The following is a 27,207-nucleotide window of genomic DNA, read 5'->3' on the forward strand; positions in this document are numbered from 1 at the left end:
TGGGGTCTAGGAGCGGCGCTGTTTGGTGCGCCTAGCTGGGGGAGGATGGGGACCGGGCTGGGCGGCGGGAGCGATGGGAGGGCGCTGCGAAAAGAGGACACGGTTACCAGGCGAGCAGGCTGCCTCACTGCGGGGGGAGGGGGGGGGGAGACACACCGCGCCTGGCCTTACACACGAACGACAAAACAGACGCAAAGCATTTAAGCTTCGTACGCGCCACGTGACCCCAGCCCAAGGTCCCCGGATGTCAGGGCCCTTCCCCCATCCCGGTTGCTCGGTCACCGTAGGCCGGAAACCCCGCCCCTTCGCCTGGTTGCTAGGGAACTTGTGAGCAGGAAGCCCCGCCCGCCGAGCTGTTGTTGTGACGGTGACAGGCCCGGCCCGACCTGGCACTAACCCCCCCGGCCGGACCTCCGGGCACCGACCCCCGCTGGCTCCGCTTCGCCCCGCACCATGAAGTGGATGTTCAAGGAGGATCATGCGCTGGGTAAGGAGGCGGGGCTGGGGCTGCGCTAGGTCGGGACACTGCCCCCGCTGCTGACCCGCCCCCTCCGAGCCCAGGAGGGCCCTGACCCACTGCTCCCCCACGGCCCCCAGGTCTCACCAGGCTCCTAGCTCGAGCGGTGCCGTACGCAAAGCCCGCAGCACGGCCCCCCTCTCGGCCACCATCTCTCCAGAGGCCTCCCTAGTTCACCCTCTCACTGCCCCCCTCCCCCACACGCAGGGATACTCCTCTCTCCAGTCCCCCCTTCCCCCGCAGGCAGAGGGCACTGACCCTCTTCCACCAACCCTCGCCAATCCATTGCACATCTTTAGTAGAGACACATCCCTGGGGGACCCCAGCGCTGTTACTCAGGAGCTCAGTCCCTTAAGTAGCATAGGGAGGTATGAAAGAGAGCTGGCAGGAAAGATTCTCCTACGTGATCCTGTCTCCTTCATCTCTCCTATTCCTCCTAGGTCTACCCTACGTTGCCCATGGTGTGAGCCATGTTGTCATTTTTCTAATTAAATGTTTTGTTTACAGAGCACAGATGTGTAGAGTCTGCAAAAATCCGAGCCAAATACCCAGACCGTGTGCCGGTGAGTAACTTATGCCACTCCTGTAACACCACTTCCTCCCCCATATCCTGTTACTCTGTCCAGGTGAAGTAAACTTCCTCTCTGCCCTGCGACCCACCGCTCTGATCACATTTTGATGAGTAGCCTCCTGCAGGCATAGGCTTCTAGCTGTTAACACAACCCTCCAACCATCTACCCCCACCTATGTACTGGTAAGTAACTACCATCCCCGACTTCCCAAATAATATCTTCTAGACACCGTTTTGGTCCCAATACTGTCACCCTCCCAATGAGTGATCTCATTGGAGCAGCCCTCACCTAGCTACATCCTAGTGACTGCTTCCTCCATGCCTGATCTCTAGCCAGCTCACATCTCAGTGACTCACCCTCTGTGCATGCTCATATGCCCTGACTACATCCAGGTGAGTGACACCTTGTACTATGCATCAGAGGGGTAGCCATATTAGTCTGTATCCACAAAAACAACAAGGAGTCCTGTGGCACCTTAAAGACTAACATTTATTTGGGCATATGCTTTTGTGGGTAAAAAACCACTTCTTCAGATGCATGGAGTGAAAGTTACAGATGTATGCTTGTATCTAACTTTCACTCCATGCATCTGAAGAAGTGTTTTTTTTACCCACGAAAGCTTATGCCCAAATAAATCTGTTAGTCTTTAAGGTGCTGCCAGACTCCACCTTGTACCATATCCATTTCTCTGTCCAGTCATTTCCCTGCCATTGCAGGGGCCTTTGGCACTGCTGCACTTTGGTTCCTCTTATTCTCTGCCTGTGACACATAATACTCTGGTCTCCTGTGGAGATCTAATTTCATTTATTGGGTTTTGTGGGTGTTGGTTGCCTATGATATACAGGAGATCAGACTAGATGATCTGGTGATCCATTCTGGCCTTAAACTATGATTCAGTCACATCTTGGTGAGCTCTCCATTCATGCACCCAATCTGACAGGATTTTAGTGGGTAACCCTTTCTGCACAGTTGCCCATATGACCACTTAGTAGTGGATGACTCTCCCTCCCCTCTGAGATCATGTCCCTGTAAGGGATTCCCCTCTAGCTGTGTCCTAGTGCTGTGGTCTCCAAAGTGGGGTGCGCACATCCTAGGGGGTATAAAAGAGGATCCTTCAGGGTGCGCCAGGAGCAGGAGGTGCGTGCTCAAAAATTTTTTACTGATGGGGTGTGTGATCAAAAAAGTTTGGAGACCACCATCCTAGTGAGTTAAATCACCACACCTCATGCCATATCCTGGTGAGCAACACCTCCACATCTTCTAGCCACATACCTGTAAGCAAATCTCTGCATCCTGTCTGAGTACCAGATATTGACACACCGTTCCCCACCCCAACCTCCCAGTGCATGAATGAACCACATCAGACAACCCAGGGAGCAACCTTGTGACCCTTATCTTATTGGTATACTCCTTCCCCTAACTGTTCCATCAAGCCCACATCACAACTCCATTCTGACAGTCGCCTTAATCTCCTCAAGTCCATGCTGATACTATTCTTGCTTGTCCCACGCTGACTACTTCTTTATGAGCTAAACCTGCCCTTCCCAATCCAACTGCCTCCTGGTGTGCAGTTCCTAGCCCATCAACAATCTCCTGGTGATCAACTTCACATCTTGACAAGTATCCCTCTCCCAGACTGAGTCTCTTTGTGTAAGTAAGGATAGCCAGAATTCTATCCAGACCAGCTTCTAGTAACCAACCCTGGGAGAGACATCAGAGCTGGTATTCTGATATGTGGCAACCCGCAACAAAGAACGGCGGGAATCAATCCCAAAATGCATTGATACATTCCATCCTCAGCAAATGCTTCATTTGTTGGGGCTTAAATCTCAAACATATTGACTTGCCCTCTGGGGCAGATGTTTGACATATCAAATATTTCTCTTAGGCCTGAGGCTGATCTTTTAGGCCTTATCTATAGTAGGCATTAGGGAGGCAATGTGGTGTAGTGGATAGAGTACTGTACAGGGACTCAGGAGACCTGAGTTCTATTCCTAGCGCTGTTCCTGCTTAGTCAAATCACTTCATCTTTCTGTGCTTCAGTTTCTATCTATAAAATGAGAATAATGATGCTTACCTTATTTGTAAAATGTTTTGAGATTTACTGATGAAAAGTACTATGTAAGAGCTAAATATTAGTTACCACCAATTAGTTAACACTGCCATTTCACTTGGTACTGTATAATACACAAATGCCTCCAGAAGCATTTAGTCTGAAATAGATACATGGGTGCAGGTGATTTGTTTAAAAGAAAAACCCTCACTTTGAGAAGTAGTGGACACTGGTGTTTGGCATTAGTGGGCCCTCTTACCCAATAGGAAAAGACCACTTCAGGAAAGTCACAGTGTATGATTGAGACCTGCTAGAACGGGGGCGGGCAAACTTTTTGGCTTGAGGGCCGCATCGGGTTTCCAAAATTGTATGGAGGGCTGGTTACGGGCGGCTGTGCCTCCCCAAACAGCCAGGTGTGGTGTGGCCTGGCCCTGCCCCCTATCCAACCCCTTCTGCTTCTCGCCCCCTGATAGGCCCCCCCGGGACTCCTGCCCCATCCAACCCCCCCATTCCCTGTCCCCTGACAGCCCCTGGAACCCCCAACCCTGACGGCCCCCTGCCATACTATCCAACCCTCTTATTCCTGACTGCCCTGCCAGGACCCCTGCCCCATCCAACCACCCCTTCTCCCTGTCCCCTGACTGCCACCAGAACCCCTGCCCCTGACTGCTCCCTGCCACCCCATCCAGTCCCCTCTCTCCTTCCTGACTGCCCCCTGGGGACCCTTGCCTGCATTCAACCCCCCTGTTCTCTGCCCTCTGACCACCCTGACACCTATCCACACCCCTGCCCTCTGACCACCACCCTGAACTCCTCTGCCTTCTCTCCAACCCCCCCTGCTCCCTTACCACTCTGCTTGGAGCACCAGTGGCTAGCAGCACTACAGCTATGCCGCCTGGCCGGAGCCAGCCACGCCACTGCACAGCACAGAGCATTGAGTCAGGCCCCTGATCTGCAGCTGCACTGCCCCAGGAGCTCTCAGCCCCGCTGCCCAGAGCATTGCACTGATGGCAGAGCGAGCTGAGGCTGTGGGGGCTAGCCTCCTGGGGCTAGAGCTCAGGGGCTGGGCTGGAGGGTCCCACAGGCCAGATGTGGCCTGTGGGCCGTAGTTTGCCCACCTCTGTGCTAGCATCTGAAGGTGAGCCAGGTGGGATCCATTACTGACAGTTGTCACTAGGGGTTATATTCCTACTGCAGCTGGGACTTACCTTTGATACCATTTGTATAGCTTGTTAGTACCAACAAAGTATTTTGAATTTAATTGAGTAACCTTAATCTTAACCCAACTGACTTCAGGTGAGTAAATCTAACATGACTCCACCCACTTTATGGTGATGACAGGGGATGGATCATTTGATGATTGCCTGTTCAGCTCATTTCCTCTGAAGCTCCCTCACTTTTTTTTTTTAATTGTAAGTCACAAATACCAATTAAGGCATGAAACTTGATCCCTTTTTTAGGCTGTTCTTACTATGCTGGGCAGAGCAAAGGAGAGCAACTCATACTAGCTGTCCCGTCCTCCCCTCACAGTAGAGCTTCTGGAACCTGAAGAGGGAATGAACAGAATCCTCTCTGAAGCTGACTCTGTGACTCACTCTACAGATCTAACATATTTATGCAGCATTCTGATATGAAAGTGATGGGCAGTGTAGAAACACCTGAGAGAGACTGGTACCTCCGTTACAGGCCCCTCCCCTCCAAGACACCCTGGTTTCCCCTATAAGGCCTGTCACGCCTCTGTTCTTGTCTGGTACTTGGAGGAGCAGACAGCAGCGGGTCAATATTAGGCAGGTCCTTTCCTCCATCTGCAGGTGATATCTAACCCTCCTTCAACCCACCATCCTCCTTTCTTTTCTTCTGTGGCCATCCTTCCATCTCTCCCCCCCCCCCCCCCCCCCCATTACTTCCCCCCCAACCTTACCTCCCAGGTTCATGGAATTTAAGGCCAGAAGAGACCAGTGTTATCATCTAGGCTTGTACACACTAGTACTCACTTCAGTATAACTTAATTCACTGGGGAGTTGGAAAAGCCACCCCTCCGAGTGACTTAAGTTACACCAACCTAAGCGCTGTTGTGGACAGCACTATGTCGGTGGGAGAAACTCTCCAGCCGACACAGCTAGCACCGCTTAGGGAGGTGGAGTAATTATGCTGACCGGAGAGCCCTCTCCTGTTGGCATAGAACATCTTCACTATCAGCACTATAGCAGTGGTGCTACATTAGTACAGCCCCTAGTCTCACCTCTAGGATTATTCAGAGCAGAAAATTTCAGCAAGTGATTCCTGCATTAACAGTAACTTATGGTAGAACAGCAGTGTGGAACATCTGCCCCCCTTGATGTGTTTATGTAGCTTGCATGGCATATCCAGACTAACCCACATTTTAAAAAGTTTTTGGTTCTCTTCATTGCAAAGATTATTTTCCAGATGTAACTTGAGTGCAACCAGTACAGTGTTGCCTTCCTGAGTCTTCCCAACCAGAAGCAGTGACTCACAAGAGGTGAACTCCTGCCGACCCCTATTTATTTTATTGGGGTGTTAGCTCTAAAGCCCAACAACACTTTAAATGTCTCAGGATTAACTAGGAGTCTCTGGCTGGCTCCTCCCTAGAGTTTCTTTCTCCATGCTCACATTGACAAGATTTACAAGTGCTCATATACAAATGCTAGAAGTCTGAATACTAAGGTAAGTGAACTAGAGTGCTTGGCATTAAATAATGATCTTGATATACTAGGCATTGTGGAAGCTTGGTGGAATGAGGATGATCAGGGGGACAAGGTAATACCAGGGTACAAAATATATAGGAATGACAGAGTAGGTTTTGCTTGTGTAGGAGTGGCACTCCATGTGAAAAAGTCAAAGTAAAAAATCTTAAATGAATCAAACTGTACATTAGAATTTCTAGGGATAGAAATATCATGCTTGAACGATAAGAGGATAGTAGTAGGAATATACTACTGACCACCTGACCAGGATGGTGATGGTGAAATGCTGAGGGAAATTTGAGAGGCTACAAAGACAGAAAAATACAATAATAGTGAGGGATTTCAACTATCATATACTCAGTCAATATGATATAACCTCAGGAAGGGATGCAGAGAGAAAAATTATAAACACCATTAATGACTGCTTCTTGGAGCAGTTTGGCTTGGAATCCACAAGGGGAGAGGCAGTTCTTCATTTAGTCCTAAATGGAGCACAGGATCTGGTCCAAGAGGTGACTATAGTTGAACCAGTTGGTAATAGTGACCATAATGTAATTAAATGTAACATCCTTGTAGGGGGAAAATCCAAAGAAGCCCACTAAAGTAGCATTTAACTTCAAAAGGGAAGTACACAAAAAACAAGGAAGCTAGCAAATAGAAATTAAAAGAAACAGTCACCAGGGTGAAATGCTTGCAGACTGCATTGAGACTATTTTTAAGCTAAAATAATTTTTTTGCATTGCTCTTCGCTGCAGAGGATGTAGGGGAAGTCCCCACACCTGCACCATTCTTTTTAGGTGACGAGTCTGAGGAACTGGCCCAGATTGAGATGTCAATAGAGGTAGTTTTGGAATAAATTGATAAAATTAAATAAGTGACCAGGATCAGATAGTATTCACCCAAGAGTACTGAAGGAACTCAAATATGAAATTCCAGAGCTACTAACTGTGGTATATAACCTATTCCTTAAAGTTAGCCTTTGTACCAGATGACTGGAAGGTAGCTAATGTAATACTAGTTTTAAAAAGGCTCCAGAGGCAATCCTGGCATTTACAGGCCAGTACCCTAACTTCAGTACTAAGCCACAGTCACAAGGGAAATCGTGTCTCATTAATCTATTAGAATTCTATGAGGGTGTCAACAAGCACATAGGGATGATCCAGTTGATACAGTGTACTTGGACTTTCAGAAAGTCTGACACCAAAGGCTCTTAAGCAAAATAAGCAGTCATGGGATAAGAGGGAAAATCCTCTCATGGATCAGTATCTGGTTAAAAGAGGAAACAAAGGGTAGGAATATATGGGGGAAACTGAGGTAAATAGTAGAGCCCCTAAAATACTGGGACCTATGCTGTTCATCATATTCATAAATAATCTCGAAGAGGGTGTGATCAGTGAGGTGGTGAAATTAGCAGGTGATACAAAATTACTCAAGCTAATTAGGCCCAAAGCAGACTGCAAAGAGTTACAAAGGGATCTCATTAAAGCTGGGTGACAATGTTAGATGATATTCAGTGTTAAGTGAAAAGTAATGCAAACTGAAAAACAATCCCAAATACTTGCAGAATTACAAGTTCGAGATTGTCTGTTACCACTAAAGAAAGATCTTAGAGTCATTGTGGATAGTTCTCTGAAAACATCCACTCTACATGCAGAGGTAGTCAAAAAAGCTAAGAATGTTAGTAACCATTAGGAAAGGGATAGACAAAACAGAAAATATCATAGTGTCACTATATAAATCCATAGTATGCCCACACCTTGAATTCTGCATGCAGTTCTGGTTGCCTCGCCTCAAAAAAAATTAGAATTGGAAAATTTGTAGAGAAGGACAATGAAAATAATGAGTATGGAATAGCTTCCATATGAGGAAAGATTAAAAAGACTGGGACAGTTCAGCTTGGAAAAGAGATGGCTGAATGGGGGATAGAGTTCTTTAAAAAAAAAAAAATGCTGTGGAGAAAGTGACTAGGGAAGTGTTATTTACCCCTTCACATAAACACATGAACCAGGGGTCATCCAATTAAATTAAGAGGCAGCAGCTTTAAAGCAAACATAAGGAAGTACTTCTTCACTCAACGCACGGTCATCCTGTGGAACTTGTTGCCGGAATGTTGTGAAGGCCAATAGTATAACTTGGTTAAGAAAAAAAAAAAAAAAAAGAAAGAGTTGGGTCCATCAATGGCTATTAGCCAAGATGGTCAGGGACAACCCCATGCTCTGGGTGTCCCTAAGCTGGACTGGATGACTCACTCAATAATTGACCTCTTCTGTTCATTCCCTCTGAAGCATCAGTCAGGATACTGGGCTAAATAGACCATTGGTCTGACCCAGTATGGCCTCCCTTATGCTGTGGAGAAGGGGGTATACCATGTTGGTCCTAGTGCCCTCAGAGGGAGGTTCTCCCCTGCACAGTTCTGGGTCTGATGGATGCTGTGGGAGAGGGGTGGCAGCCTTGCTGAGTCCCACATATACAGCTGTGCACTATACTATATTTAGCTGACTTCACTATCCTATAACCTCAGTGCAGCCAACAATATTAAGATATTACAATACACTTAAATGGTGCTCTTTGTTAACTTGGTCAGTAATGCACTTCTATATGATAATTGCTGTCCTAACCATGCTACAGGAAACCTTATAAGAGCAGAACACCCTTCACCCTGCCAGGTACCCATTTGCTGGCTTTGATAGAGCTGTAGTGCTGATGGAGCCAGAGCAGGAAGATTCCTTGCAATCCTAAGGCCAAGACATGTAGGGTTCCTACCCCCACTCCTTTTTAATGAAAACTTAAATTCTGTAAAAACTTTTTGGGGTTACTGCTCCATTGGATCTGCTACTGGGTAGCAACTAATCATAAGGGTCTATTCACTGCCCAATAATTCAATTAATGCAGCGTTTGTTAATCGGTAGTGCCTCATACCCTTCCAAATGTCAAATGCCCCTATACTTAAACCTCTGAAAACTAGGAAATACATATATAATGTGCACACTGGCCTTATTCTGCAACCCTAGCTCTCCCACCCTTGGAGCTCACAATAGCCACTAGGAATAAACTAAGTATGGATCATCCAGAGCTAGGGTGACCAGAGAGCAAGTGTGCAGCCTTCAACTACCTGAAGGGGGGTTCCAAAGAGGATGGAGCTCGGCTGTTCTCAGTGGTGGCAGATGACCGAACAAGGAGCAATGGTCTCAAGTTGCAGTGTGGGAGGTCCAGGTTGGATATCAGGAAAAACTATTTCACTAGGAGGGTGGTGAAACACTGGAATGCGTTACCTAGGGAAGTGGTGGAGTCTCCTTCCTTGGAGGTTTTTAAGGCCCGGCTTGACAAAGCCCTGGCTGGGATGATTTAGCTGGGAATTGGTCCTGCTTTGAGCAGGGGGTTGGACTAGATGACCTCTTGAGGTCCCTTCCAACTCTGATATTCTATGAAAAAGCAGGACAGGGAGTTGGGGGGAGGGAGGGTAATAGGTGCCTATATAAGAAAGCCTGAAATATTGTGACTGTCCCTATAAAAAAAAAAATCAGTACATCTGGTCACCCTATCCAGAGCTGCTGTGTAATAAGTGGATATGAAGAATGACTAAGTAAATGTACCATTTTCTGTGTTATGGTATGCCTCAACTGTATTCTCACATGCCTACACTCCAAATGCTCTTGACTTTTTAAGAGTAGCAGTATTAACTGGGGTGGAGATTACTTGATGCAGGTTCTTATGTTGCTAGAGTTCATATTGCAATATCAGAGGAGCATTTGCCCCCGGGGGGTGGTTCATGGGTCCCTTGTTTTTGTATTGAGTTATGTAGGTTAAGCAAGTAGTGGAGCACAACAATCTGTTCTTATGAGGATTTCTAGCAGTTGGGTAGTATTTGTGACAGTGCGATACAGTGCAGGGGTAAATGCAGATGATGTTCCAGAGATTCCTTAGGATGAAGGTCAAGGAGTGCTAGCATCTGGCAACTCCGGGTGAAGTGGTTGAGCATAGCAGAGGCAGTTAGCTGGTGTTCACTATGCCTGAACTAAACATAACTTTTGCTTTAATGAAGACAAGATCTGTTAGATTTTTCCTACAGTACTCTTGCTCTGTTCCAACTGCACTCCATATTATCTGGTAAGGTAGTGTGGTATGATGTCTGTCAGGGGTAGGTTTGGGCATCGCTCAGAGGACGGAGTTAAGGTTGCAGTGTGGGGCTGGTGTGCACATCACATCTGTATTTCCTGGTTGACAGAAGACTCACTACGGGGACATTTGTATGCAGTGTAGTTGTAGCCGTGTTGGTCCCAGGGTATTAGAGAGAGGAAGTGGGTGAGGTAATGTCTTTCATTAGACCAACTTCTGTTAGTGAGAGAGAAAGCTTGTCTCTTACCAACAGAAGTTGGTCTAATGAAAGATTTTACCTCACCCACCTTGTGTCTCTAGGGGCATTTGGCATTCTGGAAGGGTACAAGGCACCGATTGTCAACCTTAACTCTGCAATAATGAAGTTTTGGGGCAGTGAAATCCCCTAGGTTGTTTTTTTTATTATTATTAAAGTAATATGATAAGGACGGGGGCATGATTGAGGTGCATCTGTGTGGGGAAAATGAGAGCTCTTTCACAGACCTCATTATCATTCAGCTACCAGCAGTGTCCTCCTCCTGGCTCCTCTGTGTCACTGATAGGGCTTGGTATGCCATGGGTTGTGGAGGGAAGGTACATCTCAGCCCATTGCTTACCACATGTATCACCTGGAGGCAATAAGGGGGAGAGGATAGGAGCCAGAGATTCCCTACCCCATTTCAGGGGGGTATTAAAGGAAGAAGGGGCTCTGCACAACCTTTTGCTACATAAGAGGATTGTGGGAGTGTAAAGTGGCAGATTCAGCTGAATTGGATAGAATCATAGAAATTTTAGGGCTGGAAGGGACCTTGACAGGTCATCTAGTCCAGTCTCCTGCACTGAGGCAGGACCAAGTAAACTTGACCATGACTAATAAGGCGTTTGTCAAACCTGTTCTTTAAAACCTCCAATAATGCAGATTCCACAACCTCCCTCGTAAACCAAAGCCAGAGCTGAATTTCTTATTGTTAGAAAGTTTTTCCTGATATCTAATCTAAATCTTTCTTGCTGCAGTATAAGCTTGATACTTCTTGTCCTTCCTCCAGTGGACATGGAAAACAATTGATCATATTCCTCTTTATAAATAGCCCTTAAAATATTTGAAGACTGTTATCAGGTCCTCCCTCAGTCTTCTTTTCTCAAGGTTAAATACACTGTTTTTTTGAGCTTTCCTCATAGGTCAGGTTTTCTGAACCTTTTATCTTTTTTTGTTCTCCTCTGGATTCCCTCCAATTTATCCTTATCTTTTCTAAGTCTGGCACCCAGTATTGGACACAGTACTCCAGCTGAGGCCTCATCAGTGCCAAGTAGAGCAGGACAGTTATCTCCTGTCTTACATACAACACTCCCATTAATATACCCCAGAATGATATTAGCCTTTTTTGCAACTGCATCACATGGACGACTCATTCAGTTTGTAATCCACCATAACCCTCATTCCTTTTTACCAGTAGCACTAACCTAGTCAATTATTCCCCATTTTGAAGTTGTCCATTTGATTTTTCCTTCCCAAGTACTTTGCACTTGTTTTTATTGAATTTCATCTTGTTGATTTCAGACCCGTTTTCTCATTTGTCAAGGTAATTTTGAATTCTAATCCTGTCCTCCAAATTGCTTGCAACCCATCCCAGTGTATTTTCATCTGGAAGCTTAAGGTTTCAGAGTGGTAGCCATGTTAGTCTATATCAGCAAAAAGAACGAGTACTTGTGGCATGTTGGAGACTAACACATTTATTTGGGCATAAGCTTGTGGGCTAAAACCCACTTCATTGGATGCATGCAGTGGAAAATACAGTAGGAAGATAGACAGATTTTATATTATATATATAAAATCTGTCTATCTATATACACACACAAATGGGTGTTGCCATACCAACTATAATGAGACTAATCAATTAAGGTGGGCTATTATATTTGTATACCTTAAAGTTAGCGGCACTGCTATGGGTACCTGCATGGGCCCCACAGTATGCCAACATTTTTATGGCTGACTTAGAACAACACTTCCTCAGCTCTCATCTCCTAACGCACCGACTCTACTTGCACTACATTGATGACATCTTCATCTCGACCCATGGAAAAACAATTTCCATCCCACCATCAACCTCAGCCTGGACCAGTCCACACAAGAGATCCACTTCCTGGACACTACAGTGCTAATAAGCGATGGTCACAAACACCACCCTATACTGGAAACCTACCGACCGCTATACTTACCTACATGCCTCTAGCTTTCATCCAGACCATATCACACGATCCATTGTCTACAGCCAAGCTCTAAGATACAATTGCATTTGCTCCAATCCTTCAGAGACAAACACCTACAAGATCTCTATCAAGCGTTCTTAAAACTACATTACCCACCTGCTGAAGTGAAGAAACAGATTGACAGAGCCAGAAGAATACCCAGAAGTCACCTACTCCAGGACAGGCCCAACAAAGTAACAGAATGCCACTAGGCGTCACCTTCAGCCCCAACTAAAACCTCTCCAGCGCATCATCAAGAATCTACAACCTATCCTGAAGGACAATCCCTCACTCTCCCAGATCTTGGGAGGCAGGCCAGCCCTCGCTTACAGACAGCCCCCCAACCTGAAGCAAATACTCACCAGCAACCACACAACAAAAACACTAATCCAGGAACCTATCCTTGCAACAAAGCCTGTTGCCAACTCTGTCCACATATCTATTCAAGGGACACCATCATAGGACCTAATCACATCAGTCATACCATCAGAGGCTCGTTCACCTGTACATCTATGTGCCAGCAATGCCCCAATTCCATGTACTTTGGCCAAACCAGACAGTCTCTACGCAAAAGAATAAATGGACACAGGTCAGACGTCAAGAATTATAGCATTCAAAAACCAGTAGGAGAACACTTCAACCTCCCTGGTCACTCAATTACAGACCTAAAAGTCGCAATACTCCAACAAAAAAAAAATTTCAAAAAACCAGACTCCAATGAGAAACTGCAGAATTGGAATTAATTTGCAAACTGGACACCATTAAATTAGGCTTGAATAAAGACTGGGAGTGGATGGGTCATTACACAAAGCAAAAGCAATTTCCCCATGCTAATTTTTCCCCCCTGTGGTTACTCACTCCTTCTTGTCAACTGTTGGAAATGGGCCATCCTGATTATCACAACAAAAGGTTTTTTCCCTCCTGCTGATAATTAGCCCACCTTAATTGATTAGTCTCGTTATAGTCAGTATGGCAACACCCATTTTTTTTCATGTTCTGTGTATATATATCTTCCTCCTGTATTTTCCACTGCATGCATCTGATGAAGTGGGTTTTAGCCCACAAAAGCTTATGCCCAAATAAATTTGTTAGTCTCTAAGGTGCCACAAGTACTCATTCTTTTGGGAAATTTAAGCACACTCTGCACTCCATTATCCAAGTCATAAGTGAAAATATTGACTAGGACTGACCTGTCCCTGTGTGATCCCACTAGATACACCCTCCCAGTCTGACAGCAAAGCATTGATAACTATTTTTTGAATAGTCTTTCCACCAGTTGTGCACCCACCTTATAGTACTTTCATCTAGACCACATTTCCCTAGTGTGAGTATGAGAACATCATGTGGGACAGTGTCTGAAGCCCTACTAAAATCAAGATGTATCATGTCTCACACTTAATGAGAACACCTCATTGAGGTGAATACAGCCTGAAAATAGCTAGGAGACATGTGAACAGTCGCACTCATCTCATTGGGTGTTCTGTTGCTCCTCTGAATATTTACCCTTGCCCCTGTTGCTGAATATAAATTTTCAAGACCATCTCCTTGTGCATGTGAATTTTAGAGTAATTTAAATATTGAGGTCAGCTTCATATTGTGGGGGCTGTACCCTCTTATATAAATGACCCCAAGTTTGTGACACAAAATATACCCCAGCTCCTGTTGCAGCATACCAGTTTTTAAAGTAATTTAACTGCATGTGAGTTTTAGAGTATTTTGAAAGTTATACACAGCTCATTTGTGTGAGTGGGTGCTGGAATTAGTGGTGTTGAAGCTTGGATGGATATCATCAACTTGGGGTGGAATCATTACAATAGTTTGAGCCCTATGGGTGTGCAATAAGAATGGTAAATTTCTCATGTCAGATCTATCTATATAGATAGAGAGGGAACACTTACCTCTTGAGTGCTTACTTGCAGCTGGGTGCAGTACTACAGTCTTTCCTGCTCCTGGCACCCCTATCAGTTGTTGACCTTGCTTGGCAGGTCTTCAGTGGCTCAGCCCTCCAGCCAGGTGTCACAGTCAAAATGAACCCCTTCTTGCATAGCTAAGAGTCCAAAAAATGAACAGTCTTTGTTCTCACTAGGATCTTCAGCTCCAGCTCTAGGCCCTTTGAATTCAGCCCTTCTCAGGTTTCTAAATGAGCTCTGTCCCCTTCTTGGGGCTTGGGCTAGACTTGACTCCCACTTCATGGTTCACACCACTTTGCCAATGCCGGAACTCAGGCCCACCCACTACTCCAGGTATATCCTGGATCCTATAAACAGCATACTGCTCAATGTAGCCCTGGAGCACCCACAGAGTCCGCGCATGTGTCACTACAGCAGCACCACTGTAGTGCTGTAGCACCTGTAGTGTAGACATTGCCAGTCTCAGGCCATAGCTACACTAGCAGTGCTTTACTAGTATAGGACTACTGGTATACTGTACTGGCAAAGCACTCCTACTTGGACAGAGCAATATTGACAAAGCTGGGTTTTGTAGCAGTATCGGAAACCTTCCTCCCCCAAACAAAACAAGCTCTAGCAGTAAAAGTTTAGCTTTGCCAGTATAACTGTACCTCCACTGGTGATGTTTGCTGACATAGCTATGTCAGTTTGGAATCACAGCTCTTCATGCATCTGACTGACAATTATGCCAGTAGAAGTTTGTAATGTAGATTCATAGATTCTAAAAGGAGAGAAGGAACAACTGTGACACTAGTCATTCCTCAGTGATTTAGATAATGACATGGAGAGTGCACAAAGTTTGCAAATGATACCAAGCTGGGAGGGGTTGCAAGTGCTTTGGAGAATAGGATTAAAATTCAAAATGATCTGGACAAATTGGAGAAATGCTTTGCAGTAAATAGGACAAAATTCAATATGGACAAATGCAAAGTATTCCACTTAGGAAGGAACAATCAGTTGCACATATACAAAATGAGAAATGACTGCCTAGGAAGGAGTACTGCAGAAAGGGATCTGGGGGTAATAGTGGATCACAAGCTAAATATGAGTCAACAGTGTAACACTGTTGAAAATAAATAAAAAGCAGACCTAATTCTGGGATGTATTAGCAGGAGTGTTGTAAGCAAGACCCAAGTAGTAATTCTTCTGCTCTACTCCATGCAGATTAGGTATCAACTGGAGCATTGTGTCCAGTTCTGGGCACCACATTTCAGGAAAGATGTGGATAAATTGGATAAAGTCCAGAGAAGAACAACAAAAATGATTAAAACATCTAGAAAACATGACCTGTGAGGGAAGATTGAAAAAAACTGGGTTTGTTTAGTCTGGAGAAGAGAAGACTGGGGGAACGGGGGCAATAATAACGGTTTTCAAGTACATAAAAGGTTATTACAAGGAGGCGGGAGAAAAAAACTGTTCTCCTTAACCTCTGAGGAGACGACAAGAAGCAATGGGCTTAAATTGCATCAAGGGCAGTTTAGGTAGGACATTAGGAAAAAATTCCTGTCAGCATGGTTAAGCACTGGAATAAATTTCCCAGGGAGGTTTTGAAATCTCCATCATTGTCTAACCTGCTCTTAAAAATCTCCAAAACACCTGTCACGGATGGTCTAGATCAGGGGTAGGCAACCTTTCAGAAGTGGTGTGCCGAGTCTTCATTTATTCACTTTAATTTAAGGTTTCACGTGCCGGTAATACATGTTAACGTTTTTTAGAAGGTCTTGCTCTCTATAAGGCTGGGGTGTGTGTGGAGGTGCAGGGCAGAAGGCTGGGTGTGTGGGGGGTTCAGGGCAGAAGGCTGGGGTGCTTGGCTCGTGGGGGTGCTCCCAGCCCCCTGCCATGAGCCACTCAGGGCAGGGGGCTGGGAGGGGTATGCCCTGTTCCACCCCCTTCCCCAAGGCCCGTCCCTACCTCTCTCTGCCTGCTCTGCAGAGCAGCGAGCACGCTGCCGCTCGGCTCTGCTCCGCTCTCCCCCCGCCCCCGGCGCCCTCGCAAGGGCCATCACCGGCAGGCAGAGGGAGGGGGAGGAGGAGGGGCCAGAATGCACCAAGCTGTGGGAAGAAATGGGGGGAGGGGGGAAGCTTGGTCCTGCAGCAGCCAAGCTTCCCTCCTCCCCCGCTTCTTCCCCCAGTGTGGCGCTTTCTGGCCCCTCCACCCCTCCTCTCACCGGGCAGGCAGCGTGCCACTCAAAATTGGCTTGCGTGCCGTGTTTGGCACGTGTGCCATAGGTTGCCGACCCCTGGTCTAGATAATACTTAGTCCTGCCATGAGTACAGGGGACTGGATTAGGTGACCTCTTGAGGTCCAGTCATATGATTCTATGATCTAGTCTTATCTCCTGCCTAACACAGGCCATAGAATGTCCTCAAAATAATTCCTGTAGACTGCTTCAGCCTTACATTATAACAAGATAGAAGCACAGATATAGTTTACAGGCTTGAAGCCAGCCTTTGCTTAGTCCCAGCTTCCTTATTAATCACTAGCACCCTCAGTCTTTTCCAAAACAAATTAGGCATTAGGATAAAAGGTCAGGCTAAGGTTGCAGAGGATATCAGTGATAGGGTGTAAAGGAGTTTTATCAAATTGCAAGAACTTTCTCAGCATACACCCTTACTTATGCTGTGACCTTTGGCTCCAGGGAGTAACTACATCACTGAACTCATGATTGTATGTTCAATACACCCTTGGAGGCCTGTGCTTACTGAATAAGAGGAAAGTAAGGGTCTAGCAGTGGTCTAGACCCATATCCTGTCCCTGACAGTGACCAGTGCCACATGCTTCAGAAGGTACAAGAAACCCCTTAGTAGACAATTATGGAAATACATGCCCATAGGGGAAAGAGCTTTATTTTCTCTAGCCTAGTGGTTCTCAACCAGGGGTACGCGTACTTCTGAGGATACAATCAGTTCCTCTAGATATTTGCCTAGTTTTACTGCAGGCTACATCAAGAGCACTAGCAAAGTCGGTGCAAACTAAAATTTCATATACAAGTTATTGTCTGTATATTGCTCTATACACTGAAATGTAAGTACAATATTTATATTCCAGTTGATTTTATAATTATATGGTAAAAATGAGTCAGCAGTTTTTCAGTAAGAACGTGTTGGAAGCCGTGAGCTTCTAAACAAGGTTTGACATCTAGAAGCCTCTGTTCATTGGCTGAGCCTTAGTCAGGGCTTTATAAAGCTGCAAGCAAGCGACCAGGGGCCACTAACAGTTTTGAGAGGGAGTTAGGAAGGGGGCGAGGTACACTTGCTATTCTTTAAAACCTTTAAACTAAACTTCTTGATTTAAACAAAAACCCCTGTCATTAACCTAGGTAGCTGTAGGAGAAAATGCAGGCAGAAGCCCAGCAGCAGAGTGGGGGCTATCCTGTTAAGAACATAAGAGAGGCTGTACCGGGTCAGACCAGAGGTCCATCTAGCCCAGTATCCTGTCTACCGACAGTGGCCAATGCCAGGTGCCCCAAAGGGAGTGAACTTAACAGGCAATGATCAAGTGATCTCTCTCCTGCCATCCATCTCCATCCTCTGACAGACAGAGGCTAGGGACACCATTCCTTACCCGTCCTGGCTAATAGCCATTAATGAACTTAACCACCATGAATTTATCCAGTTCTCTTTTAAACTCTGTTATAGTCCTAGCCTTCACAACCTTCTCAGGTAAGGAGTTCCACAAGTTGACTGTGTGCTGCGTGAAGAAGAACTTCCTTTTATTTGTTTTAAACCTGCTGCCTATTAATTTCATTTGATGACCCCTAGTTCTTGTATTTTGGGAATAAGTAAATAACTTTTCCTTATCCACTTTCTCCACATCACTCATCAGACCCCCCCCCCCCTTAGTCTCCTCTTTTCCAAGCTGAAGAGTCCTAGCCTCTTTAATCTCTCCTCAATAAATGGAGATATCCTATCTCTTAGAACTGGAAGGGACCTTTTTATGGTAGCATTCTCAGAAATGCTTCCAGTTCCACGCGCAGGGCCAGATAGACAGGCAGGCAGACCTTCAGAGTCTCAATGCGTGGATGAGACGATGCTGTAGAGAGGAGGGGGTTTAGATCAGGGGTGAGCAAACTACGGCCCGTGGGCCACATCTGTCCCATGGGACCCTCCTGCCCGGCCCCTGAGCTCCTGGCCCAGGAGACTAGCCCCCGGCCCCTCCCCTGCTGCTCCCCCTCCTCTGCAGCCTCAGTGCGCCGCCAGCACAATGCTCTGGGCGGCCGGGTAGCGCAGCTGCAGAGCCGCAGCCTGAGCCGGTGCTCTGGGCGGCGCCGCTGTAGCGCTGCCAGCCACCGGTGCTCCAGGCAGCGCTGTAAGAGGGCAGGGGAGTTCAGGGTGGTGGTCAGGGGCGGGGCCGTCAGAGGGCAGGGAACAGGGGGGGTTGAATGGGGCAAGGGTTTCAGGGGGGCAGTCAGGAAGGAGGGGGACGTTGGATGGGATGGCAGGGGGGCAGTCAGGGGCAGGGGGTTCGGGAGCAGTCAGGGGACATCAGATAGGGGTCGGGGCTGGGCCACGCCTGGCTGTTTGGGGAGGCACAGCCTCCCCTAACCGGCCCTCCATTCAATTTTGGAAACCCAACATAGCCCTCAGGCCAAAAAGTTTGCCTGCCTCTGGTTTAGATTTATTACGAACTGGGGAAACTTTTGGAATAGGGGAAGCCTGTACAGGAAGGATGGGCTCCACCTAAACCAAAGTGGATCCAGACTGCTGGCACTTAACATTAAAGTGATTGCAGAACAGTTTTTAAACTAAGAGATGGGGGAGCGCTGATTGCTGCAGAGGAGCACGTGTATCAGACAGACTTCTCTCAGAAGAGAGCCTACTGAGAGAGATTCTCTAGGTTTTAGTCAGGAGGAGAGCATGGAAGAGGATAAAGTATGGGCCAGATCAGATGAGAAACATTTCACATAAAAAAGAATCTGACATCAGAAAAGGGCAGACAAATAAACAGTGACAAGTTTTTAAAGTGCTTGTACACAAATGCTAGAAGTCTAAATAATAAGATGGGTGAACTAGAGTGCCTCGTGTTAAAGGAGGATATTGATATAATAGGCATCACAGAAACCTGGTGGAGTGGGGATAATCAATGGGACACAATCATTCCGGGGTACAAAATATATCAGAAGGACAGAACAGGTCGTGCGGGGGGGAGGGGATGTGACACTATGTGAAAAAAATGTAGAATCAAATGAAGTAAAAATCTTAAATGAATCCACATGTTCCATAGAATCTCTATGGATAGTAATTCCATGCTCTAATAAGAATATAACAGTAGGGATCTATTATTGACCACCTGACCAGGACAGTGATAGTGATGATGAAATGCTAAGGGAGATTAGAGAGGCTATGAAAATTAAGACCTCAATAATAGTGGCGGATTTCAATTATCCCCATATGACTTGGTACATGTCACCTCAGGACAATATGCGGAGACAAAATTTCTCGATACTTTAAATGACTGCTTCTTGGAGCAGCTGGTACAGGAACCCACAAGGGGAGAGGCAATTCTCCATTTAGTCCTGAATGGAACACAGGATCTGGTCCAAGAGGTAACTATAACAGGACTGCTTGGAAATAGTGACCATAATATAATAACATTTAACATTCTTGTGGTGGAAGAACATCCGGTGGCACCTTAAAGACTGACAGATTTATTTGGGCATAAGCTTTCGTGGGTAAAAAACCTCACTTCTTCAGATGCATTTGTTCATAATCCAACCTGTTCATTATGACTACAGCACCTCCTTTGTCAGCCCCTTTGATTATGTCAGAGTTATTTCTGAGGTTGCGGATGGCATTGCGTTATGTATGGCTGAGGTTAATGGGGCAAGTGATGCTGTTTGTTCACAATTTCAGCCTGTGCATGTCTGCGGAAGCACTCTATGTAGAGGTCCAGTCTGTCATTTTGACAGTCAGGAGTTCTTCTTCTTGTAGTGTTGGTAGGAGGGTTCCTGTGGGTCAGTGCACTGCTCAGTGGTGTGTTGAAAATATTCTTTGAGTCGGAGACAACGAAAGTAGGTTTCCGTCTGCATCTGAAGAAGTGAGGTTTTTCACCCACAAAAGCTTATGCCCAAATAAATCTGTTAGTCTGTATCCACAAAAACAACAAGAAGTCCGGTGGCACCTTAAAGACTAACACGGCTACCCTCTGATACTGGACACCATGCAAGAAATCAAAAGGTACAGTGACTAGAGTGAAATCCCTGCAAACTGCATGGACACTTTTCAAAGACACCATAATAGAGGCCCAACTTAAATGTATACCCCAAATTAAAAAAAAAAAAAAAAAAACAGTAAAAGAACTAAAAAAGAGCCATGGTGGCTTAACAACCATGTAAAAGAAGCAGTGAGAGATAAAAAGGCATTTTTTAAAAAGTGGAAGTCAGATCCTAGTGAGGTAAATAGAAAGGAGCTTAAACACTGCCAAATTAAGTGTTAAAATGTAATAAGAAAAGCCAAAAAATGAGTGAAGAACAGCTAGTCAAAAACTCAAAAGGTAATAACAAAATGTTTAAGTACATCAGAAGCAGGAAGCCTGCTAAACAACCAGTGGGAACCCAGGACGATCAAGATACAAAAGGAGCACTTAAAGACGATAAAGTCATTGCGGAGAAACTAAATGAATTCTTTGCTTCGGTCTTCACGGCTGAGGATGTTAGGGAGATTCCCAAACCCGAGCCATCCTTTGTAGGTGACAAATTTGAGGAATTGTCACAGATTGAAGTGTCACTAGAGGAGGTTTTGGAATTAATTGATAAACTTAACAGTAACAAGTCACAAGGACCAGATGGCATTCACCCAAGAGTTCTGAAAGAACTCAAAAATATGAAATTGCGGAACTATTAACTATAATTTTTAACCTGTCCTTTAAATCAGCTTCTGTACCCAATGACTGGAAGATAGCTAATCTAACGCCAATATTTAAAAAGGGCTCTAGAGGTGATCCCAGCAATTACAGACTAACGTTTAACGTCAGTACCGGGCAAATTAGTTGAAACAATAGTAAAGAATAAAATTGTCAGACACAGAACATAAATTGTTGGGCAAAAGTCAACAGGGTTTCTGTAAAGGGAAATTATGTCTTACTAATGTATTAGAGTTCTTTGAAAGTGTCAACAAACATGTGGACAAGGGGGATCCAGTGGACATAGTGTACTTAGATTTCCAGAAAGCCTTTGACAAGGTCCCACACCAAAGGCTCTTATGTAAATTAAGTTGTCATGGGATAAGAGGGAAGATCCTTTCATGGATTGAGAACTGGTTAAAAGACAGGGAACAAAGGGTAGGAATAAATGGTACATTTTCAGAATGGAGAGGGGTAACTAATGGTGTTCCCCAAGGGTCAGTCCTAGCACCAATCCTGTTCAACTTATTCATAAATGATCTGGAAAAAGGGGTAAACAGTGAGGTGGCAAAGTTTGCAGATGATACTAAACTGCTCAAGATAGTTAAGACTAAAGCAGACTGAAGAACTTCAAAAAAGATCTCACAAAACTAAGTGATTGGGCAACAAAATGGCAAATGAAATTTAATGTGGATAAATGTACAGTAGTGCACATTAGAAAAAATAACCCCAACTATACATACAATATGATGGGGGCTAATTTAGCTACAAATAATCAAGAAAGATCTTAGAGTTATCATGGATAGTTCTCTGAAGACGTCCACGCCGTGTGCAGCAGCAGTCAAAAAAGCAAACAGGATGTTAGGAATCATTAAAAAAAGGGATAGAGAATAAGACGGAGACTATCTTATTGCCCTTATAGAAATCAATGGTACGCCCACATCTTGAATACTGCATACAGATGTGGTCTCCTCATCTCAAAAAAAGATACTGGCATTAGAAAAGGTTCAGAGAAGGCCAACTAAAATGAATAGGGGTTTGGAACAGGTCCCATATGAGGAGAGATTAAAGAGGCTAGGACTCTTCAACTTGGAAAGGAGGAGACTAAGGGGGGGATATGATAGAGGTATATAAAATCATGAGTGGTGTGGAGAAAGTGAATAAGGAAAAGTGATTTACTTGTTCCCATAATATAAGAACTAGGGGCCACCAAATGAAATTAATGGGCAGCAAGTTTAAAACAAATAAAAGAAAGTAGTTCTTCACACAGCACACAGTCAGCCTGTGGAACTCCTTGCCTGTGAAGGCTAGGACTATAACAAGGTTTAAAAGAGAACTAGATAAATTCATGGAGGTTAAGTCTATTAATGGCTATTAGCCAGTATGGGTAAGGAATGGTGTCCCTGGCCTCTATTTGTCAGAGGGTGGAGATGGATGGCAAAAGAGAGATCACTTGTGTTCTTGACAGTTTTGTATTTTTTTGTCTGATTTTGTAAGCAAGTAGTTTTTAAGTGAGGTGAAACTTGGGGTATGCAAGACAAATCAGATCCTGAAAGGAGTACGATAGTCTGGAATGGTTGAGAGCTACTGCTCTAGCCCATTCACTATTTTATATACCTTTATCACATCCCCTCGTTGTCTGAATAGTCCTGATGGTTTTTCACATTCCCTCATTTTTGTCACCCATCTCAGAACATCCTCTGTATTTGCTTTATCTTCTTTGAAGGCAGCGTGCTGCCAGCAGCAGCACAGAAGGGTGGCAATACCATACCATGCCATCCTTACTTCTGCCCTGCTGCCTTCAGAGCTGGGCAGCCAGAGAGTGGCAGCTGCTGACTGAGGGCCCAGCTTTGCAGACAGCAGCGCAGAAGTAAGGGTGGCAATATCATACCAGGCCATCCTTACTTCTGCACTGCTGCTGGCGGCAGCTCTGCCTTCAGAGCTGGGCTCCTGGCCAGCAGCCGCCACTCTTCAGCTGTGAAGGCAGTGCTGCCGCCAGCAGCAGCAGCACAGAAGTAAGGGTAGCAGTACCACAACCCCCCCTTCTGCACCTCCCCCAAACCACACAATAACCTTGTGCCCCCCCCCTCCTTTTTGGGTCAGGACCCCTACAATTACAACACTGAAATTTCAGATTTAAATGGCTGAAATCATGAATTTTACAATTTTTAAAATCCTATGACTGTGAAACTGACCAAAATGGACTCTGAATTTGGTAGGGCCCTACTTATGCATACTAACATTTTGTTTTCTCTTTTGACTGCGGCACATTGAGCAGGGTTTTTTGAGCTGTCTAGAGGGATGGATGGATTCGTTTCACCTTCTGTTTGACATCCACCTGCCCATAGCATTGTAAACCTGTCCTAGCAAGAGAGAATAGTCTGTCTAGATCCACCCAGAAAAGCCTCATCTTTCTATCTATGCTTTAATAGGTCATTGTGGAAAAGGTCTCAGGCTCTCAGATTGTTGACATTGATAAGAGGAAGTATCTGGTTCCGTCTGACATCACTGTGGCCCAATTCATGTGGATCATCAGGAAGAGGATTCAACTGCCATCTGAGAAAGCGATATTCCTCTTTGTAGACAAGACTGTCCCACAGTCCAGGTGAGAGGCCATTAGACTGGAATTTGTGTGCATTTCACTAAAGATACATAAGCTCAGTGGTGCATACCAGTAAGATATTTATAACTGGTACTCCGTACCAGAAAGACACAGGAGGCCACCGGGTGGCCCCATGCCAGCAGCTCCACTGGCGCAGCTGTACCACCCCCCCACCCTGCCCCCAGCCCTTCCATGCAGCCATGTCTCCTGTCTGGGGTCTGTACAGTAGCCCCATCAGAGGACAGGGCTGTGGGTGGTACAACTGCGCCAGAGGAGTGGCCCCACGTTCTGCTCTTTTCGCTGCTGCAGTTCCAGAGAGCCCTGTGGTTCAGAAGTCTCTGGTGCAGTAGGAGGAGGACAGAGCCCCTCCCCCCCCGCCCCCCCGGTAACGTGGGATGGATCATAGGGAGGGGACAGGGAGAGTGCAGGAGCCCCGAGCTGGGAGGGGGGAGAAAGTCATGTGGGGGAGGTCACATGTCCCCCCTTTGTGTCCCTCCCATGAGCATATCAGTAAGAAATTAATTCTACTTGCACCACTGCATAAGCCTGATGGACTGCATTCTGCTATGATGTTAGTGTTAACCCCTCAATATGATATACTGAGGAGCAGCTCACTGAGGAAGTAAAGGAAGAATGGTTTGCTATTTTAATATCATTGCTCTCATTTTTCTCATTTTATTTAAATGCTGGCAAAATACAAAACCCCAGCTTATTTATAAGAATAAGCTGGAAGAAAAAAGATGATTGTAAAGCAACTCAGTTGTGACATGCCTCAGGGAAGGATGGTGGGGAAGGTTATTGAGATGCCATGTAGGAGTCTGAGACATAGATGGTGAACTTCTGGCCAAGAAAGCAAGTTTAACAAAGTTAAACTTCAGCAAGAGTTCAGGAATCATTTTAGTATCCAGTGGAGAGAGTCACTAAAATCCTCTTAGATTGTAATTTCTTTGGGGCAAGTACTGTGCTTACTCTATGTTCTCCACAGCACCAAGCATGATACCAACAGTCAAAGTTCCATTGAGAATGTTAAGGTTGCATGATTAAATGCTCCAAAGTGAATACCATAGTCAGATTCTTGGAACAACCCTTAAATCTGCCCCCGGTATGTATGACTAATCAGATAGCCACCTACTTTCTTAAATAATACAGTACTGAATTATAATCTTGTAGGATGCAAAGTGAATGAAGGGAAATGGCCCCTTGTCTTAGTCACTATGTATTTTATATATAAATACATTTTATTGGCTGGCTGACGTACACAGAAAAACACATTGTAGTAGCAGACACTACATAGGCACCAAAGGTTGTAGCAGAAGCTATACTGCGTTATTTGAGAAACAGCATGTAATAATGGCAGAGATAATAGGGTTACCATACGTCCGGATTTTCCCGGACATGTCCGGCTTTTTGGGCTCCAAATCCCCATCCAGGGGGAAATCCCAAAAAGCCAGACATGTCCGGGAAAATCGGGACATGAGGTGCTGGGCCGGTGGCTCCGGGGCCGGGCCGGCGGTGCGGTGCCGGGGGCTCGGCCGGCGGGGCCGGGGGCTCGGGGACCTGCGGGGCCGGGGGCTCGGGGACCGCGCCTCCTCCCCCCACACTCCTCCTTACCTGCTTCAGGCTTCCCGCAACTCAAATGTTCGCGGGAAGCAGGGGAGGGGGCGGAGACTTTGGGGAGGGGACGGAGTTGGGGCGTGGGCGGGGCTGGGGGCAGGGCCGGGGCCCCGTGGAGTGTCCTCCTTTCGGAGGCACTAAATATGGTAACCCTAAGAGATAAGGCATTACTTGATGTTTGAATGCTTAAAACCATGCAACCTTAATGGTCTCTTCGGAGAATCTGCAAAGGATTTTAAAAAATTGCATGTTGTGGGTCCCCCCTTTTGCTTCTTTATTGTGTATGAAGCCTGAAAGGGGATTTTTTTTCCCTTCCTGCTTGGTTACTCAAGTCTGAACTTCCTGGTATTGCAGTAACACCTCTTTGGGTGTATATCTCAAATGTGAGTTGTGAACTTTTACATATTAACTAGATGGACAGGAATGTTGACTCTTTAACAAAGGCATCTTTTTGCCCCAACATTAACAAAAAACAAGGCTTAACTAGAGGGTCAGCCACTTCCTTGCTTCTGTAGGTTGAGCTCATTGCACATAGCAGGAGGCTCCTTGTATTCCTGTTTCCCCACATGCTTCCTCTGTGCCACTCCGCTACTCCTCTGTTTAAAGGACTCACTGCAACCCACCCCCTGTAATGGCCCCAGCATCTTCACCCTTACCTTAGGGATGAAGTCTTTCTTGAGTCCCTATAGCCATCAGTATCCTTACTTTCCTAGCTCCACTCAGCCTCTGCTCTGCTCTGCCCAGCAGCTCCTTTTATATGAGCCTGCTGGGATCTGATTGGCTGCTTCCCTGCAGTCTCTCTCTGCAGCCTGGAGGATTCATCTCTACTGCTCTTTCTTGGGACGGGGTGTGGTAGAGCTGCTAGACTTCCAGCAGGGGGCCTCAGAGCCTGGTACATCCCATCCCATCCCCTTATACACATCTCCCCCCATGCCAGGGTTCCAATTCTCCCCCCCTGACAGGGGCTTTGTGTGCACCCCTACTACCTCCCCATTCTCCCTTTCCTTCCACTATTCTTCTTTTCTTTTCTTTTATTTCTTTTTCTGAGTGTCAACATTTCGAAACTATTGGGAGGATGGGCAGAGTTAAAATGAGCAGTATTAGACTGGAATGTGTTACTGGCCGCCTCAACTCATTTTTTGATTTTTAGACAATTACAGAGGTGGTTGAAGCTGCTGGTTCTACTAACCAGATGTCAGGGGCTCACATGTCCTCCATTTCCCCCTTCCTGTTTTCTACTTCACACTAAAATGAACAAGGTTATGTCCATTGTTGCACAGAACATTCCTTGAGACGTTATTGATGGGATGTGACATTCAGGAGTCATAGTGTTATCTTCAAACAGAGAAATGCTGTCAAGTGAGTGTAAGGCCTCGCACACTCAGCCAAACAGCTTCACTGAAAATCCATTCCCCCCCAAGCTACTCATCTCTTGTGCTAACACAATTTCACAGTGCCTCAGGCTGCCTGCAGGGGCACAAAGCTGCCTGTCCAATTTAAACAACAAACAGGAAATAAAACCTGTTTTTTGACAAATCTTTCAGGCCATTGTACATCATAAAGCAGCATAATAGGTCACGGGACTTTTTTTTTAATTTTAAAGATCACTTAATATTCAACAAACACCTACAAAATGTCATTAAACACAAAGTTGCAGCATCTAGAACTATTTGGATAGACAGCACTGGAGCAGCCTGTTCTATACAAGGTGCACACTTAGGACAATGGCATGTAGGGCATGCTCTTACCTCACTGTACAATTAATGAGACATGACTACTACAGACATCATCGCACACCTTACACTGCAGCGAATGAGGCAGAGAATAATAGAAGCCTTACCTTCTTCAATGCACCCTCTAGCAGATTAATTCCGTCATATGCAGTGAGGTTAACCACACTTTGAGGCTGAGTGCAACCTTTCTTTGTTTGGAATGTTGGTATTCCCAAAATACTGGAACAGCATAAAACGAGTCTAAAGCCTTCATCACATGGTCAAATCAAAACTTATTTTC

At 45.6% G+C, this 27,207-nt stretch overlaps 2 protein-coding genes across 2 annotated transcripts in view; one reads left to right on the plus strand and one right to left on the minus strand.

Moving 5' to 3' along the window:
• Positions 1–322: 322 nt before the first annotated feature.
• The window catches only part of GABARAPL2 (GABA type A receptor associated protein like 2), a 28,266-nt gene continuing 1,381 nt past the window's right edge, over positions 323–27,207 (plus strand). The window contains exons 1-3 of the mRNA XM_054048623.1: positions 323–487; positions 1,025–1,080; positions 23,411–23,583. Coding sequence (XP_053904598.1) covers positions 454–487; positions 1,025–1,080; positions 23,411–23,583 — 263 coding nt within the window. The 5' untranslated portion in view covers positions 323–453. The remainder of the gene's footprint in view (positions 488–1,024; positions 1,081–23,410; positions 23,584–27,207) is intronic.
• Positions 14,124–27,207, minus strand: part of ADAT1 (adenosine deaminase tRNA specific 1) — a 70,175-nt gene continuing 57,091 nt past the window's right edge. The window contains exon 10 of the mRNA XM_054048620.1: positions 14,124–14,236. Coding sequence (XP_053904595.1) covers positions 14,212–14,236 — 25 coding nt within the window. The 3' untranslated portion in view covers positions 14,124–14,211. The remainder of the gene's footprint in view (positions 14,237–27,207) is intronic.

The sequence above is a fragment of the Malaclemys terrapin genome, chromosome 14 (assembly GCF_027887155.1).
Source record: "Malaclemys terrapin pileata isolate rMalTer1 chromosome 14, rMalTer1.hap1, whole genome shotgun sequence".
NCBI classification, from domain to species: Eukaryota; Metazoa; Chordata; order Testudines; family Emydidae; genus Malaclemys; species Malaclemys terrapin.